We start from the raw sequence: 19693 nt of genomic DNA on the forward strand, positions 1-19693 counted from the left end.
ACAGTACACCAGCTGGCTCATACATTATAGATATTATGCTGTGCTCTTATCCTAGAATTCAGTACAGGCCAAATACCATCCCTAAATGTGACTGCGGTGAAGTGCAATCCAGCCCCACATTACCGATCGCCATACACGCTTTTACAGGAGGTACAAATGGAATTCATCAGTGACCCCAGAGAACATTGACTGGCTTTTCAAACTCAAAAAAAGAATCTCTCTTCTAGTCTTGATGTAGGGCCATATGGAAGACGCAAATGCATGATAGCCTCATATGAGGGTGCAATTTCCCCTCATATAAAGCAACGGGGGAAAAAATGCCAATACATTTAAAAAAATCTTAATATTGTGTCCAGAACAATTTTTTTCCAGGTATCTGAAAATAATATGTCATGCATACAAGGGTTAATGAAAAAAACAAACTCACAACCTAAGTGCATTAAAATGAAAACCAGCATTAAAAAAAAACAATGACAGCTCTTAATCTGCGTCATCTCTGACTATCGCCATCTCTTTAAATCCCACTGTGTTGTAAAATGCTATAGCTCAATGTGACCCTTATTTAACAGATGCTTCAGAGAAAATTACAGGCTGTTACTGGGATCATTCCTCCAGCCATTTCTGGTATTTTGTGTTGTGGAAATTGAAAGCAGGACCTCCAGGACTGACAGGCTTGATTATAGCAAACCCATTTTCAAACAGTCTCTGAGCTTCACAGAAAATAAATCCCTAGCAAAGGGCTGAATAAAGTTAACAGTGCAAGGATTCAATTAGTGGTACATAAGGGTTCAGTTATGTATCTCAGAAGTAGTTATTAGTAATTGTCTGATAAAATGCATTTCTTGTGTATTGAGAAAGTGTAATAAACATAAGAGGAAGGAAATATCCTCTCCTTCACCCCCACCCCCTCTAGAAAAGCAAACCTGTATCCTTAGTCTTGCTCTTTAACAAACACAATCCAATTATTTCTACAGTCAAGTCCTGAGTTTTTTTTACAGGAATGTGTATTGATGTGTCCTAATGTTGAAGATGACTTTGATCTGCCTCATCGACGCTCACTTACTGTTTTACACGTTTTCTTGTTTGGATGCTTGTGAGTTTATTTCCAGGCTGGCTTTTGACACCAGATAAATATTGCTCCTCCTCAACTTTATTAAGCAGATTTACAATTTTTAAAAATATTTCCCTCCATAAAAAACATATTCAGTACCAAATTGGGATCGTAAAACCTTATGAATTGTACTGTTTACTCAGATAAACCGTTCAGGGACCATCTATGGAAAGCATTGTGTAAAGTTACAACATGGCTTTCATAGTTTTTTTTTTTTTAATATGCTTCTCCAGTTTCACTCAATGCAGGATATGAAGTACTGTAATAAAATAACACTTTACAAAAGAGTGGTGTTAAAACAAGGTTTCGTCCAAGCAGTCTTGATCAGGAAATGTTAGTGGGGAGAGAAGACCACTGTTTTCCCTCAGGTATTTCCTGATGTAATATCAATATAGTCCCCCCTGCCAGTGTTGAGCACTAGGTGTGCTGTCTCTGAGCTCCACTCCCAGTGTTGAGCACTAGGTGTGCTGTCTCTGAGCTCCACTGCCAGTGTTGAGCACTAGGTGTGCTGTCTCTGAGCTCCACTGCCAGTGTTGAGCACTAGGTGTGCTGTCTCTGAGCTCCACTCCCAGTGTTGAGCACTAGGTGTGCTGTCTCTGAGCTCCACTCCCAGTGTTGAGCACAGATGTGCTGTCTCTGAGCTCCACTCCCAGTGTTGAGCACTAGGTGTGCTGTCTCTGAGCTCCACTCCCAGTGTTGAGCACTAGGTGTGCTGTCTCTGAGCTCCACTGCCAGTGTTGAGCACTAGGTGTGCTGTCTCTGAGCTCCACTCCCAGTGTTGAGCACTAGGTGTGCTGTCTCTGAGCTCCACTCCCAGTGTTGAGCACTATATGTGCTGTCTCTGAGCTCCACTCCCAGTGTTGAGCACTAGGTGTGCTGTCTCTGAGCTCCACTCCCAGTGTTGAGCACTAGGTGTGCTGTCTCTGAGCTCCACTCCCAGTGTTGAGCACTAGGTGTGCTGTCTCTGAGCTCCACTGCCAGTGTTGAGCACTAGGTGTGCTGTCTCTGAGCTCCACTGCCAGTGTTGAGCACTAGGTGTGCTGTCTCTGAGCTCCACTCCCAGTGTTGAGCACTAGGTGTGCTGTCTCTGAGCTCCACTCCCAGTGTTGAGCACTATGTGTGCTGTCTCTGAGCTCCACTCCCAGTGTTGAGCACTAGGTGTGCTGTCTCTGAGCTCCACTGCCAGTGTTGAGCACATATGTGCTGTCTCTGAGCTCCACTACCAGTGTTGAGCACCAGGTGTGCTGTCTCTGAGCTCCACTCCCAGTGTTGAGCACTAGGTGTGCTGTCTCTGAGCTCCACTCCCAGTGTTGAGCACTAGGTGTGCTGTCTCTGAGCTCCACTGCCAGTGTTGAGCACTAGGTGTGCTGTCTCTGAGCTCCACTGCCAGTGTTGAGCACTAGGTGTGCTGTCTCTGAGCTCCACTGCCAGTGTTGAGCACTAGGTGTGCTGTCTCTGAGCTCCACTGCCAGTGTTGTATGTTTATGCTAGTCATTACTCACACACTCTTTGACTGTATTTAAAAAGGAGACAGTTGTCTGAGCTCCAGGTGCTAACCATGTTGTAAACTTTAGAAATGAGTCCCGTTTCCTTGCTCTGGTTTCAAAGCTTCCATTCTGATGTGCACCTCCAGTCTGGACTTCAATAACTGTGCTTTCTTGAGCCCCACAACACATGCACCACACTTACAGGAGTGCTAAGCAAGCAATTCAAATCCATGGCTGTAGCTATATTTTCAACGACCCCTCTTTTCCTCTGTTCAACATCTTTTGATTGTTTGCTTGTATGTGGTATATGCAGGTGTTTCAAAGACCACACTGTATGTTTCCAAGTGTTTGGTGGCTAGCTCTAATCAAGCTGAGAGTCTATTTCTCACGCAGTCTTTGCTTTGTCAGTCTGTCACACAAAGAGTGCAAGATAAAGTAATTATTGACTGAGAAAACCCATCTGCATTATTCAAAACGAACCTAGTATTGATGCCTTATTAGTATCTTAATCTTTTTCATTCTCTCTGTGCCTCTTGGAAAGACACCCGCTCAGCAGAAAGAGAGTGTATGCTCTAGGTAAAACCTCTCTCTCCTGCAATTCTGCTTGAGGTCCACAAGGGGGCTGCCTCGCTGCCCCTACACACCTGTAGCTTGTTTATTAGACTGACCTGGCTTGACACTGCAAAAAAGCATAGAAGTTTTGAAGGTTGTGTGTTGTCTCTTGAGTATGCTATGATTTATACTGATGTTGAATTGAAACCAATAGCGATGTCATTAGTGGATTCCTAACTCACTGCATTGGGTTATGGAACCCCTATTTAGAACCATTCAGTTTCATATTGCACCATTCTTGATAGAACCCTCTGTTTTTCAATAATGTGTATAAGAACTGATGGAACCATGCGGTTCTAGAATGCCCGGAAAACTTATTTTCTTAAGCTGAGGGAACATGGAGCATTGTGCGGCTTGGAACTTGGTTTCAGGAAACTAGGTTTCAGGCCACTGTGTGGCACACCAGGGGAGACTTGATGTTTGATACAGCAAAGTTGCCTCAAACCAGGTCTGCAGGTCTCCTGGAACCAGGTTCCAAGCAGCTGTTCCTGAAAAAGTGTGTTCCCTCGGCTTAAGCGTGTAGAAGTGTCAGGCCTGAAGCAAATACATGCATGGAATCATTGAAGAAAAAAAAACTGGAAAAGAATGCACTCTTATTGGGCTGTCTATACTTGTGTTGGGTCCATATGCAGAATTATTTTGCCGTTATATTCAGGATTTAACTATTACATACTGTAGTTATTAAATAGTCAAAGCGATTCCTATTTCTATGACATAATATTAATATATTTAATTATTGGCTCAGGTGTTAAAGGTGTGCTCTTTATATCTGCAATGCAATAGTTATAGAAGGTACACAAACAAGAATCGCTTCAGTTTGAAAGGGTGTGGCAGAGTCTTAAATTAGGCAACACAGGTATATAACACAAAAAGAAAATTGGGGAAAGGATTTTCTCTCCTAGGTGATAAAATCTCATGGCGTTGGCAGAGACACGGGCAGACCAAGATCTAAACTGAGCATCGTGTGCCAGTGGGTGATGGCACGCCAGCTTGCTTCTGATTGGAGAAATTCAAGGTGTTACAACTGCCCTCGGTCTGCCGTACATTACTCTGGCGGGTGTTACGGTGTTTACAGGAGAGCAATCACATTTTAATCCCCCGCGTTTGGTCCTGTGTACACTGTGCGGTATCCCTTCCTGTTCATTGAAATCCAGAAACAAGTGCACCAGCCTCGCATGCTCTGTGCGCGGTACCCGCGCTGCAATCACTTTCCCATCCTGCGGGTGGTGTCTCGCCTAAGCGTTACTATAAAAAGCGTCCCGAGGTTTCATCTCCACAGGTCACTGTGAGCATGTCTGCTAGGGGCGACTCTCAATGCTTCGAAAAGAGACGGGCAAAGGGACCCTTGGATCTGCAAGCATGCTGGACACCTGAGATCTCACAGCACAGACGCAAAATGTGCGGGTTTTTTTTTTTTTTTTTTTGCATTAGACCTTAACTGAATTGGAACCTATCTGCTATTTGGAGTTTAATGTAAGCTGTTGCTTACCAAGAGAGAAAGAAAAAGAAAAAGAAAACACCAATACGGATTTGTTTTCTCCATTTTTTTTTTCTTTTCGTTTTTTCCTTTGTCTTTTGCATGGCACTTATATATTTCGTTTCTGTTGGGTAGTTGTAATTTCGTTTTCATAATTGATTTTCTCTCCTGGAGCGATTGTGGCATGGCTAGTGTGTTCTTAATGGATCTGATGGTGCTAATAGGACTAACAGCTATGTTTGCAAAAGGTAAGACTGCTATTATAATTCTAGTGCATTAACTTGCGCCTAAAGTTCAGGTCCCATACTTTCCGTGCTAAATCATACACTTCAAACTGCACTGTACTGACAAAGAGATTTATAATCACCTTACAATGTGTGTAGTCTTCAATACTAAAACAGGGCTTTGGGTGTGAAACGTTGTGTTTAATTGTATTAATATTCTTCTTCTTCTTCTTATTGTGATTGCTTTACTAATTTAAGGCAAATAAATGGTATGAACAGTATAATATACTTAAAAAAGAAAATTGTTATACAATTAGGAACTCTGTTCGTTCGTTTTATTATAAGTAGGACTATTTCGAACTGTGTAAATAACATAGGCTAAGTTTAAGAGCGATTACAACCGCTGCTGTTTGGAATTACAGCAGCATGCCACAGGCAGAAAACAAGGTGAATCCCTTTATTTCTTTATCATATTGTTCACTAATATTGTGTGCTGGACTTTGGAACAAATGTTTTCAAATTATTATTATTATTATTATTATTATTATTATTATTATTATTATTTTATTATTATTATTATTATTATTTTGTTGTATCCATCACAGACACCAATGAGCCAAGGTGTTATTATAACAATATTATCAGTTGTAATCATGTGTCATATTTAATAAACGTTGATACTAATGTGTGGAATGAGCGGTTTGGTGGATAATCAACATGTCATTGATTTATTAAATACGTGTTTTATTCTTCACGAATTAATCGTGTGCAGATATTTGAATAGAAAGTAAAACGATATTTAAACACCGTGTAATGCAGATAGTTGTGAGTGACAGTCTTGTTAGGCGGTACAAAACTGAGCGCCTTGTATCCTGCAGACAGGTCTAAAATAAACACGCAAGCGATTGAACTGCCCGGTAATTCTGTATGTTGATCAGTCCCGATGGTGAATATCAATGTGTTACAGTCTACAGTAGGTATTTTAATAATGTTAAAAGATTCTAACTGATTTCAACTTCTCTGAAATTATAACATGTACACCTCCCCTGCACGCAAAGACATTATTTCGGTGTGCTTGTTTATTTCTCATCTCACATGTATCTTGTTACAGGTTCTCCAGCTCCGAGTTCCGGATCCCTCGAACCCAGCTTCACACAGCAGGCAGTGAAAGCAGTGGACGGCAGCTCGGCTCTGGGTCGCTGTGTGGACAGCGGGTCATCGCCGGGGAGTAATCCGGGCGAGATGATTCCGAGCACGGGCAGAGAGTTCACAGCACCTCGCAGGAGATCCAAACGCTGTACCTGTTACACTTACAAAGACAAAGAATGCGTTTATTACTGTCACCTAGACATAATCTGGATCAACACACCAGAGTGAGTTAAAAATTCATTTCACGGGTGTGTTTGTTTGTTTCACTGAAAATCATAGAGGAGAGCATCCCTTTATATTCAGGTGTGCAAGGTTGCTTGCCTCGCCAAACTGTAACCGGGGTTTTTAACAGTTTAAAGGAAAACATAATAATAATTGGAATTTTAGTAAGCATAATACGTTGGCTATTAGTTCCTGTTTATTGCCTTCTTATTTCTTTATATTTGACATTTACACAGCAGCTTTATGGGTGCTGTGTAACTAAAGGACATAGCACCGGGTTGTGATTGCTGGGTGTTCTGCAATAATGAGTTTGCTTGTCCGAATCTTTACTGACATGCCCTGAAGTGACATGTTTACGAGTGTTGTGCCAGTCTTTTTAATCTTGAAATTACACATGTCGTTTTCAACGTTCCCCAAAAGAAAGTCTATCGACTGGTTTCACAAACCCTGATCAGCAATAACCTAAAATAACATTAGCTAGTTCAAGATTAGTGCTAATCAGGGTATGTGTGGGGAAAACTGTGGATTGACAGGGACTACTGTTGTTCAGTTGCATTTTAGCTGTGAGCTACAGTATAGCTGTGAGCTGTGAGCTGTGAGCTACAAAATAAGACTCCCATTGCATTGCAGTTTGATCCATTCCTGGTTTTATTACTATTAATCCAACACCACTCAGTTTGTTTCCTGTAAATGATTTCGCCATTGTACCTGAATTGTAATGTTGAAAGAATTCAGTTTGGGGAATAGCCTGTAACAATGTCTTCGTTACTTACACTGTATTGCCTCTTGTGCAACCCCATAGTTGCACAATATTGATGCAGCTGGGTTAAGTTGCAGTTAAAAGTGCCTGAAATACATCCTTTTCGTGTTGTATTGACTCACTGAACACCAATTCATAAATTTAAAAAATCACACCTGTGATGTGATTCTTTATCAATTGCCATACAAGCTTCTGTTTTACAGTGCAACTGCAACTTGACTTCTCTGTAACTAAACATGACCTCAGAAGCTGGTGCTATTAACAGACTAACTTCATGGCAGGATTCTTCAGGTGAAAGTTAAAAGAAACAGCTGCTGATGTTTAAATTGCAATGATTTAATAAGTAAGATCTCTTGTGAAGAAGAGACGAAAGAGATCTTGAAAGCTACAGTCTGAAGCTATGTGTGTTACAGTTAGTCAAATAAGAAAAGGTAACATTTGAACTGGATTGCTTCGAGAATTATATTAACCAACGCTGCAAAAAATTTCCACCCCACCCCACGCTGCAATTAACATTTCCAGTGCAGTTACCCATCATTGTGTAAGTTAGTGAGTACAGCTGACTGTGGTGTGGTATAATCGTGTCGTTTCTTGCACAGTTTGGCTAGAGGTCTGCAAATTAGTCAGCTGAGCAGTTTTGTCACCCAAAGTGTGTTTTACAGTGCTAGCTGCTTATCTGTGGCTAAACTGTAGTTTTACAGGCAGAAGTTTCTTACTGTTGCTGCACTTTCCAGGTAAGATAGTTGCTGGAAATAGACAGTTCAGAATGAGATGAAAAAAAACACATTGTTTGTTGGCTTCAGACACAAATAACTAATATGAAGGTGAAAGCAGTAAATATGTTAATCAAATACAGTCCAGTAACTACCTATATCAAGTCCCTTAAGAACCATTCCCATACTTAATATGAGAACAAAGATACCCAAAGCTGTAAAATATCCAAGTTCGAATTGGTGTAGTTCCTGGGACTGTAGCCAACACCTGCTTTCATTTCCCTGAGAATCGCTCGCTGCACTGCAAGGTTTTAGAGGCTGGGAAATAAACTGCAGAGCTGTTGTTGCTATCCAGCTAGTGGGAATGAAGCTTATCTGCACTACAACTGTTGGTAACTGGTAGAAGGGGAGTACCAGTTAGGACACATACCTGGGTATTGGGGTACCCACTGAGATACCCACGGGGATAAGCTGCCTTCTGATAGCCTTGAAGGGTAAACCAGTGCAATTGGGTACCTGGGTTTCTCTGGTTCATTTGCCAGCCTAGTAGTAACATGCATTGCACTGTAACTGCAGACACAGGACACAGTGACAGTGCAGCTTCCTGCAGTCAGTGTTAGTATTATCTGCTTCTCGGAGTAGTCGTGGTTTTGTATACTAGAACCCATAGAGGTCCCTCAGTGTTTCTCTGTTGTATTTCATGTCTCATATGCACCGCTGAGGTCTTTTACTCTTCAGCTGTGGCGTCGGCTTCGGGAATGTTTTAGCCACATAAGTCGTGCCGCCTTTCTTGTGTGAACAGTCAAGCAGTGCTCCAGAATAGCACTGTTTTGTTGTAAAGTCTACACCTGCTGTTACTGGTGTCAGTTTACAGCATAACAAAGCAGAAACACATGCCATTGAAATGCCCTGTTCTAAAGGCGTAGTCACCCTATTTAAAAAAATGTTTTTTCACATGCCACGTAACCTCCCACTGCTGCAAGCAATGAACGGAGATGACCTATTTGTCCATGGGCAGTCAAGTCTCCAGTGTGTTCTGGAGGAACACGTTGAATTTGTTCTTGATGGGTACGGTACCTAACCACCAATAACTATCATAGCTCTTCCATTTGCATTTTCCAATTGGTTGAACTTGGATTACAGCCATGTCCTAATATTATAAAAAAATGAGTTTTTGGGTTAATAACAGTTTTGACTGAGCAGAAAGACAAATAAATAACTTTATTTATTTATTAACCCCCCCCCCCCCCACTTTATTCACTGCAATAAAGATTACTGAAGCTGCTGTTCTCAGCTGCAGCTCTCAACATGTAAACCATTCATCCCACTTAAAGAAACTGTGCAAAACGCTGCTTTTAAATTGTGTTTGTGTTACAGAAAAAAACCTCCTTGTATACCCACACATTTACTAGCAGTGTATCTGCGAAGCAGTAAGCTTCTGGCCATTGGATTTTACATTTTAAGCAAATCACCGTACAGTTTTTATATTTTTTTGTGAGGCTGCTAAATTTCAGACAATGCCCTTGTCAACGTCTAAAACACATACAATATTAGAATATACACTGGCCATACACAAATAGCAAAGGGGATCTCAAAAGTATAATGCTGATTACTTTTGTAATGTGTGTTCATGGAGAATCTGAGCTCTGGTGACGGGGTGTCTCAATTAAACAATGTATAGCCAGCCCGGTGTGTGCCAAGAGAATCGCTCTGTGGCTTCTGGGAATTACCCATGCCTGCCATTAGGGGGGGCACAGATCCAGTGAAGGCTGGTGTGTGCTATCTGCTGTACTGCTGCAGTCCAGACAGAATGAGTCTCTATTAAGGGAAATGGAATGCCATTCTGTAGAGCTCTGTTATTTTTATCACACCCACAGTAGCTAACCAAAGAGCTGTGGGGAGCTCAAGTTGTCACTTTGTTTTCTTGTATAAATGCACGTAATGTCATTTATTGATGGAAGTCAATGGCATTTTGGTGATGGGAGAGAGATTTCAATTATCTTTCGAGCAGTTAGCAGTTCTTCATAAAGGTTTAGTACCTAGCTGCAGCACAGTTTAACCCTATAGTGCACTTAATGCAAAACAAAACAAACAAAGAAGTACTTTCACCTCAGTTGCTGGGTAACAGCAGGAGTTGGAGCTCTGGCCAAATAAATATGCACTTTGGAAGTGTAGTTTCTAGAGTATCCAGCTGCAATGAATATCATCTCTGGCATGGAATGGATTACATTATCTTTTCACATTAAATCCAACATTTAGTATCACCATGCAAGAATGTAAACAGATCTTATCATTTCTTATCAGTGTGGTTTTAATTTAAACCTGATTCTCCGCCCATCTAAACCAACTCAAACCCATATCGATCGGGGGTCTTATTTCCATACCTGGTGTGTGTGTGTCAGTGTGTGTGTGTGTGTGTGTGTGTGTGTGTGTGTCAGTGTGTGTGTGTCAGTGTGTGTGTGTGTGTGTGTGTGTGTGTGTGTGTGTGTGTGTGTGTGTGTGTGTGTGTGTGTGTGTGTGTGTGTGTGTGTGTGTGTGTGTGTGTGTGTGTGTGTGTGTGTGTGTGTCAGTGTGTGTGCGCCCTTCATTTCTGATACTATGTCTGCACAGTGTGGTATTCATTTTCAATAGACCTTTTCAATAATAAAGGGGCTGAGAAGGATACTGGTGGCTTTTGGAGATGTTGATTTAATGCAAACTGTGACTAGTTTTTATTGAAGAGTCTATTCTTCTGCAGCAGTCTCTGAAGTTGGTGCATGTGTGATGGAGTGGTGATTTTTTATTAAGTCTTACTTCTACATCTGTTTTTGAAAGGCTTTACAGCTGATCTGGCACAGCTGACTTTTTCTTTTTCTCTTTGTTTTTTTTCTGACATCCAAGAGCAAGTGTCAAGCCAAGAAACAACAGAAATTCAGTTGAAGGCCATAACTGTTTGGCAGCAGTCTGTGAGTGGACTCTTAGAAGTGTAGCCTGCATTTTCTACTATCCACGCGCAATGTCTCAAGTATTCCTGGACCCAGTAAGCAGAGTACAGATGTTGAATGGAAGGCGATGCTTGTCCCCTGGTTATGTTACAGGGTGTGTCTCTTTGGTGCAGGCTGGAATCTTAAGAGGCTTTGTCCCTGTGCATAGGTAACCTGATATTCAGTGGATCACAGCCAACAATGCTTCTCCTAATAACCAGTGTTTGAGTTAATTGACTTCTCTCTCTTGCAGCATGTTCTTCTTAATGGCATTTCAAATTCCTGGCAACTGCAGCAATTGTAATGACTACTAAATTAAGAATTGAGCAAGCTCAGCTTTTAGTGGTCACCTAGTTACACATATGTTCCTAACTAGGCACATCATTGTATGTTTTACAGGCACTTGTTAAAATAGTTTTAAAAAAAAAAAATGTGGTGGTTCAAATTGATTGGAGACTTAAATTACACCCTACTATTCTCTCTGAAATTGCACATATGTTACATGCCTTATAATTCCAGTTACTACATAAAACTGTAAAGCCATTACCCACTTTGGGGTCTGGTTGACAGTGTAAATGTGCACACAAACAAGGAAAATAAGGGTCACTGTAGGTGCTGAGTAACAAGATTACAGAGCAAAGAAAATAAAGAAGGAACTGCCATCTCTGGGGTGAAGAGTTTCTTGGGACGTTAGCATCCTTGTTGACAGTCCTGAGATGTAGACTTATTGTATGTTGAAGTGTTTTAATAAAATAGTTGTTGGCGGAGCTTTGGGTTTAAAAAGATGTTTTTTTTTTTTGTTTTTTTTTTAAGCTTAAGCTTGGACCTTATTTATAATAACTAACATTGGGCCTATTTCCAAAACCATTCATATTTTGTGTAAATATTTGGGGCTTTTCATGTCAGTTTTTGGCCTCGGTGTGGCAGTGAGGCAGTAAAAACGTCAGCAACAGGAGAGAGGGAATCTCTCTTCAATCGGCTTTTAAAACACTCAATGTGATGTTAATTGCCATTGATTGGTACTTGGTTGTAAAGGTGAGGAAAGGACAGCTTTTACTGTTTTGAAATCAACCCATGAATGAAGCACAAGTATCAACCCACCCCTAGTAAGTACCTGATCAAAAATCGGTTGAACGTTGAGAATATTCTGTGGCTCATATAGGGCAATTTGCATGTTATCTGAGCTGGACTTTGCATGAGGTGTTAAATCTTTCAACGCACAGTTCTTGGGGATGATGGTTTAACGAGACTCGGGGCTCAGTTTGAAATAATTTCAGGAGGACGTGACGAGCCCAGCAGTCTGTTCACTCTCTGTCCTCGCTCCGTCTCAGCCACCTGTACTCCCTGCCCCTGCCCAGCCCTGTTTCACTCTGACAGGACCACTCTGTCTGTCTGCACTGCATCTCATTTTGTTCTGGTACAAGAGCCTTGAAGCAGCCACTTCTCTCTCTCTCGTAGAGACTGTCAGCAGATCCCTCAGGTTCATGCTTTCTCAGTGGAGGGTCTGAAGAGCCAGAAATATGAGAGATGAAGTACAAGGTAGCCCATATGCTTATCACTCTCCCTGGCCTCAGGAAGTGAGCAGAACGGACTGCCAGAGCACTAGACCTCCACAGATTGAGACGGGTCGCTGTGAGATTTAAAGCTGCTGTCCATGCATGAAGGCACACAGATGCTCTCGTATTTCTGACTCTTGACATCCACAAGCACTGAAACAGCCCATACTGCAGACTTGGCATGCAGCAAGCTTAACCTTTAGGATTAGTGGACCAAACAAGTAAAGAGGAGGTTTATTTAGCTGTAATAATGCATACCGTAACACCAGAGCTAGTTTGCTAACTCCATGGCTTTGCTCTATAGCTGCTTAGAGGTTTGAGTGGAGCAGGTTCCTGTGCTGATCATGAGTGCTGAGGGTGACCCTATCCAGGGTTTAAACAATCAAGTGTGTGCATTTGAATCAGCTCTGCAGATCTGAGTGTAGGGATATTATATTACATTCATTAGGCTTCCATAGTCGGAACTATCGAGTTGTGCACCATTTTATTTTATTTTTTAATTTTTTTAATTTGTAAAATAAATAACTAGTTAAATAGACTGTGCTCTCATCGCTGGATACATTTACCAAAAGAACAGAAATTATGTACAGTTAGGATCTTAGAAATGTCTTGCTAAGTTCAAGTTACAATGCGCTGCTACAGTATGTTCAGTGTGGTTTGTGAGTGCTGGGTGCTGGGAACTCGCTAATGAAACTTGTGAGCCTATCAGGAAATGTAGAAAATGCTGCCACTGCAGATTGTTCCAGTACTTTACTGTAGGAAAGATAACTGCAGGCAAAACAGCAGACCAGGAACTGGAACCGGAACCAGAACCGGAACTGGAACTGGAACCGGAACTTGGAAATTGGAAATTAATTTTTGAAAGGAATTGGAAATAGAATTGGAATTGAAAACAAGGAATTGACCCCCAGCCCTGCTGCAGACAGCTCTAGAACTCGTGTGTGTGTGTGTGTGTGTGTGTGTGTGTGTGTGTGTGTGTGTGTGTGTGTGTGTGTGTGTGTGTGTGTGTGTGTGTGTGTGTGTGTGTGTGTGTGTGTGTGTGTGTGTGTGTGTGTGTGTGTGTGTGTGTGTGTGTGTGTGTGTGTGTCCACAATGCAAGGTAAACTATCCTAGAACTCGTGAACTCATTCAGTGCGCTTTTACTGTTGCCAGATTGTGGGATTCCCAGTGGATTAAGTTGGGTTTCGCTTTCCTAATGGCTGAACTGAAGGTTTGAAGGAAAGCAGTTGGTGGAAGTGTCAGTCACAGTTCAGTGTTATCTCAGTCCCCATCTAACCTATCAGCAGTCTGTAATCGATCTGTTATTTATTTTCCTTTGGCCTCGGTCTCTGATCATTGAATCACTAACTGCAATGGACAGGCTGACATGCCGAAATGCTGAAATGCTGAAAGTTTTCCACATAGGGTTAAGAACAGAAGCCTAACAGAAGGGATTAGTAAACAAAAGTTAACAGTAAAAAGTATCAGAGTGTGTACAGTATAAGAAAGGGCCTCCTTCTGCTCTTACCTTTCTCTCCAGACGCACGGTCCCCTACGGCCTCTCCAGTTACCGGGGCTCGCAGAGGATGAAACGCTCCGTGGAGCATGTGCGGAGTGAGGGGCGAGCTGGGGCAGGCTCCCCCCGGTGTTCCTGTGTGGAGGGGGGGGACCCCCAGTGTGAAAGCTTCTGCAGGGAAAGGTAAGGGACCCCCCTCTTCTCATCAATCACTGTCTAACAGCCACCTGCTGTGGTCTTCCACTCCACTGATCTCTTTGTGTGTTACTGATAAACTAAACTAAATATACATATCAGTATATTTGATAAAGAGGGTTTGAATAGCTTCTACAGAATACCAAACAGAAAGGGTGCAGGGTTATGGGGTTATGTCTAAAAAACAAAACCTATATATTGAAAAAGTAAATATGATGCATAAGATCAGGGCTTAAATTGCACTGGAATTCAGAAGCAAACCAACACCTTGAAAAGAAAAGACACAGCTGCAAAACGAGACACCGAACTTGGAAGAGATGTTACTGTGTCCTGCATTATAAAGCGCATTGCAGTCCAAAAACACAGGGTGTTTGTCCCTGTGCATGTGGCCTGGGATGGAAACAACAGATTCTATAAAGGATTAAAAGTACTGTACTCTGTCTGTTGCTTCTGAAATGCATTTACATCATGCATGGTCCCACCACTGTGATAAAGCATATTCAAACCATGGGGAAACCATGGGACACTAGTAACTGCCATTACCAAATTTACCATGGCAAACTCTTTCTACACACGGAGGCTGACAATTTGCAGCCTATACAATTATCAGTCATTCCTGGTTCTGGTGCATTTTTTTCCCCCTGAAGGTAAACAGCTTGGACACACAGCTCAGATCTCCTGATAAGCGACCCGTTACACAGGAGAAGAGTTAGGCCTTTCACCTGGGACCTCATTCATCAGCACCCTTAGACTGCCCAGTGCTGCTGTCAACAGTGCCTTCTCAATCTGTTTGTTCTTTAGTAGGCAATCAACTTCATCTCTCTCAGCACCCCAGTTCACACGGGTAGGGGGTACACTTGATCCTGTGATGGCAGTGAAGGGCTGCAGTAAACTGTTTTCAGTAGTAGTTGCTGCTTAAGTGCGATGTAGCGTAACCATAGCAATGAGACATCACTACCAAGGCTGAAGCTCTGTGTGTCAATATAAGATTTGATGATTTATTCTTGGCCTTCAGTTTATGTTAAATTCATTTTCCGATACAGCGTTTAAGCTCTGTATAGCGGTCATGACTAAATAATTACGTTGATGAAGGCAGTAGTCTGTTTTACTTGATTTTATAACAATACAGTGGTTTTCAATGTAAGATCATATATGTTACAGTGTAAAATATTAATAAAAGTACATTTTTGGTTAAACATTTAGCAAACTTCTTTACAGTTCTATTGTATTCCCGCTTCACTTCCACTTTATACGGTAATGCAGATTAACACAAATTTGTACATTTCTTTTTTTCAGGTATAAAGGAGACTCAGCACAGAAGCAGCTGCCGCAGAAGAGACTCGGAGGGGAGAGCTTTCTGCCCACAGACAGCCGGACAGGCCTCTTCACTGCGCCACACAGGTAATTACACAGGCTGTGAAACAGAACTTAACCCACGCATCTAAAATATTTGTGAGGAAATTGCTCATGGTAGATGATGGTGACTGGATTGGAATGCTTTCCAACTTGGACCACATGTTATTCGAGCCATACCATTTCAGTTTATATAGTAACTCACATTATAATGTTGACTCTGACAAAGATGACTTGTGCAGCTAAAACAAGCCGTGGTTGTGACTTACAAACTGTATGCTGGGAAGGTTGCCATTGCAAGGTCAATCAAGGTTCAGTATTGATTATCTCTGAGACTTCTTGATGGAAAACTAAATACAGCATACCGGAGAAGCAAAGCTGGGATTCCTGTACTATTCCCATCTTCAGGAACGTAAGAAGCGTCTGCGTTTTGAAGATTGACGCTATTCTTATTGTATACATTTTTCTTTGCAACAGGCATCTGAAGTGGGGGCAGAGGGCTCCCTTCGTTCAGTAGGGCACGCCCTCCCCAGAGTCCAGCCAGCCCAGCACTCCACACACACGCGCTCTTCAAAGCGTCACTCCGTCTCTTCCTCTGAGCTCAGCTAACTGGCCAGAAAAAGGACGAAAGTTTGGAACGTAAGAGACTGTATATTTCTGAATGCACCGGAACGGCTCAAACGGGCATCAACCAAAAATGGTTTCAAAAGGCACCAGGCTGATGGAGACAAAGGAACTCGCTGATAATCTTTCCCAGCACCCTCTCTGGATAGGGCTGCATTGTGGTCACACTGACGTCACTTTGAGGTATGGCAAGCAACCTCTGGGAGCAGGATTACTCAGGACTCAAAATGAGCACTAGTTATTCACTGCAGGGATTGTATAATGGGGCGCAGTTTATAACTCGTGAACCGCAACAGATCCCCGGCTTTTGAAGCCTTTGACCTACCTGACCAGAATGCTAGCTGTGTGTGCTGCAGAACACTAGCATCACAACACATGCATTCACACGCACTGTTACTGTTCATGATCATCGGTGTGATGGAGTGTGCATCACCTCCTCTTCACTGTCAGGGTGTTTCAGCTCAATATATTGAGCCTTTGAGTGCTGCCTGCCTTATAAGAGTATATCAACATGAAATATATAACTAGAAATATATCTTACAGATGTTCATATTAACAAGTATATGGGCATGGACACAGCATATAACCTGTGGGATCCAGATTACGTCTGGAATACAGCGCCTTTTTATTTCCTTATTTGTTGTTCCTGGTGTTTTATGTATGTACTGAAAACAACAAGATGCAAAATGGGCAGTGTTCTTTCCTATTGTGCTGTTTCTCAGATTAGTCTGCAATACAGTATATGTGCAATCTATGAAACTATTATTATTAGTTATTATGATTATTATTATTATTATTATTATTCACCTTCCTTAACACACAAACGCCAACAACATTTATATTGGTAGTTTCCTGCTCTGACAAACAGTTAAGACAAAAAAGACAGCTCTGTAAAACATTGTTTCATTTTGGGTCTTGATTCACAAAATGGACTACTGTAAGAAAAGTTTTGTTAATTACAAATTATTGGTTTTTTTTTTTTTTTAGTTTTTTACCCAAGCCAATTTGCTATCAATTAAATCAAGTTTGAAGTTTGTGAAATATTTTTCACACCTGTTTTATAGAGAGTTTATTTTCCTTTATAACAGCACCTGTTTTATAGACCTACAAAAATGCAGTCCATAAGTTTTGTGACTATAGCGTCCATTATCTACCCGAAATTCAAAGACTAGGTAATTGCAGATAAGTTAATGGACTCTTACACGCTGCCTTCTATTCTGTAACCCTGCACCTTCACCTCGGAGCTCTAGACCACACTTTCTTCTGTGTCGCAGTCCAGCGCACCACCAAAGGCTACTGTAGATGCAATGCTTGGGGGTGTTGTAAAGAACAGCTATGACTGGAGGCAAACTAACCTGCCATGGTTGGATGTAATGTCTCGATCTAGGAGATCCTGAGGAAACAGAATGCGTTTCTGTTTTAAAACTTGTCGAAAGGCGGAACTCTCCCTATTCAAGCTTGTGAATTATGAAATATTGTTTGATATTCAGGAATATATTCCTCATACAGATATTTTATTTATAAAACAACAACAACAAAAAAAAGACATTCTTTAAGTAACTCGCAAGTTAAGCTTTGCTCAAAGTACTGTAAAGAGATCTGACAGAGTAGGCAGATTAACAGAGATAAAGACCAAGATTGCAAAGTGACGAGCCACTGAAGAATGTCCAGCCAGGGGCCAGATTAGTGTGATTTACAACCTGTGCAGGGATTCTAAAAGCACAAATAAAACAGCTGAACACGCTAATCGTGTCAAATTGCTCAAGAATCTTCCGAATCTTGCTTCTGTGTAAACTTTGTTCTGAATAAATGTGCCACACACTTCTCTACACTTCTTTGGGATTCCCTTACTCACTCCCAACTTGTGCCCAAGACTGGTTTACCTTGCTGGTAAACAAGCCTGCAGACGCCTGCCCTTTCTGTATCCTATTATCCTATTACTAATATAATTATAATAAATGTTTTGTATATAAAAAAGGCACTTGTAATTGTGTTTCTTTTTAAAATGTAATTAATTGTTGTTAATTGTAGATGCATTGTTTCTCATCAGTGGCCTGCAGTAATAATGTGTGAGGACAGGTTGATGTGGGTTGATGTGGGTTAACGTATGCCTGGTTTCCATTTGGCTGTTTGCTATTTGCAGGCTGCCTTCACGCAGAATAGCCGGTTGTTACTGTAAGTAAGCAGTCAATGACGGAGCAGAAACATAGAAAAAGCTGCAAGGTAAAATTCCGGTGATGCACACAGTGAATGATAGAAGCAGGACCAGATTATTTCATTAAAATCTATACAACCACACACACTATAAATACTGTAGGTAAAACATCCCTGAAAAGCCAAATCTCTGTTGGAAGAAATCACATTTGTAAAGGCTTGGTTTGGATGGAATCAACGCACTGAACTTTCCTTCCAGTTAAAGAAAGCAAGAACAGGGTTATCAACATTTTATCAACAAATGCCGGCACACTGAACTACATCTCATGTGGTTCAGCGATACTAATAGAAAGTTAGGCAGTAACCCTTTAAAATAATGACTGCAAATTAAAACACTTTCAAACAGAATGCCATTGGAATGGATACAGTATAAATAATACATTTTCTAATTCTTGTCTAATGAATCTCCAGTTCTTCAGACAGCCACTGATTCATAATAAATTCAAGTGGAACACTGTAGGAATTCATTGCACTGCATCTGAATTTGCAGCCACTGCTTTAAAGGGCTGTCAAATCACGGTCCTAGAGGGCGATTCCACCCCAGGTTTAACAGGTACACCGATATAATGAACTGCTTCAGGGTCTGTAGGGAGGTTTAATAGGGTTAATTAAAACATTTCGAATAGGCTGGAACAAAGACCAGGAGTGGAAGCCGCAGCTTTGGCCACCGCTGTCTTTAAAGTGTAACTGAGAAAGGCGATATTAAAATTTGAGCAATGCTTCAGAGAGAGATCTTTGTCAAGGGCGAGAGGCTTCTATAATAGCGTATGGAGTTTAAAAAAAAAAAAAAACTTTAGCTGCAACGTGACAAAAATGAGAAGAAATCCAGCTCACTGCACCCAGCACACACGGCAAAACACATTTTGCTGTTTGTAATTTGTTCCTGTTTCCAGTTTTAAGGTTTTTTTTTTTTTTTTTTTTTTTTAATAGATTTTTTATTTGTATTAAAACCAGACTACTTGTGTCAGACAAAACAAACGCACTTTTTGTAGAGACGCTCCTCCCGGCAGCACTACAGCTATCCAGCCTCCCCTGCATTACGCAACAAGCAGGCATCAACACAGAATTAGAGAAAGATACACAACTCGTTATTTCCACAGTGCAGTATATAGAGAGCAGGGCTCTCTGGTTACAATATCCTTCTCCAACAGCTTCAAATAAATTACCATTAAAAAAATATATATATATTTTCCGTTACCGTAATGTGCGTTTTTTACAGGATCTAGGAAGACCCAAGACCAACAAATTACAGCATATATATATATATATATATATATATATATATATATATATATATATATATATATATTTACAGGAATTGTTTTGTTAGTAACTGCCCTGGAAAACGGATGTTTATTGCTTCAAAATAGTAGTACTTTTATCTTTAAAAAAGCAATATACTTGATTTAAGACTTGTGTTGACAGACTCTATTAAGTTATATCCTGATTCTTCCTATGGCGACACCTCATTCGTTGGTAACAAGTTCAAAACTGCCATTTTCGTCTTTTAAGAAAATACATAGCTGTAAGGCAAATGG

General features: G+C 41.1%; 1 protein-coding gene across 1 annotated transcript; it reads left to right on the forward strand.

Moving 5' to 3' along the window:
• The first annotated feature begins 4502 nt into the window (after positions 1-4502).
• LOC121297768 (endothelin-3-like) lies at positions 4503-16935 on the forward strand. The gene is made up of 5 exons (XM_041224263.1): positions 4503-4935; positions 6023-6284; positions 13794-13952; positions 15261-15365; positions 15795-16935. Exons 1-5 carry the CDS (start codon positions 4872-4874, stop codon positions 15832-15834), a joined length of 630 nt encoding a protein of 209 aa, XP_041080197.1. The 5' UTR covers positions 4503-4871; the 3' UTR covers positions 15835-16935.
• Positions 16936-19693: the final 2758 nt, after the last annotated feature.

The sequence above is a fragment of the Polyodon spathula genome, chromosome 23 (genome assembly GCF_017654505.1).
Source record: "Polyodon spathula isolate WHYD16114869_AA chromosome 23, ASM1765450v1, whole genome shotgun sequence".
NCBI lineage: Eukaryota > Metazoa > Chordata > Actinopteri > Acipenseriformes > Polyodontidae > Polyodon > Polyodon spathula.

Coding starts and splice junctions, on each gene's coding strand:
- LOC121297768 (XM_041224263.1), top strand. CDS start 4,872: ATGGCTAGTGTGTTCTTAATGGATCTGATGGTGCTAATAGGACTAACA. Junction 4,936..6,022: donor AACAGCTATGTTTGCAAAAG/GTAAGACTGCTA, acceptor ATCTTGTTACAG/GTTCTCCAGCTCCGAGTTCC. Junction 15,366..15,794: donor CTCTTCACTGCGCCACACAG/GTAATTACACAG, acceptor TCTTTGCAACAG/GCATCTGAAGTGGGGGCAGA.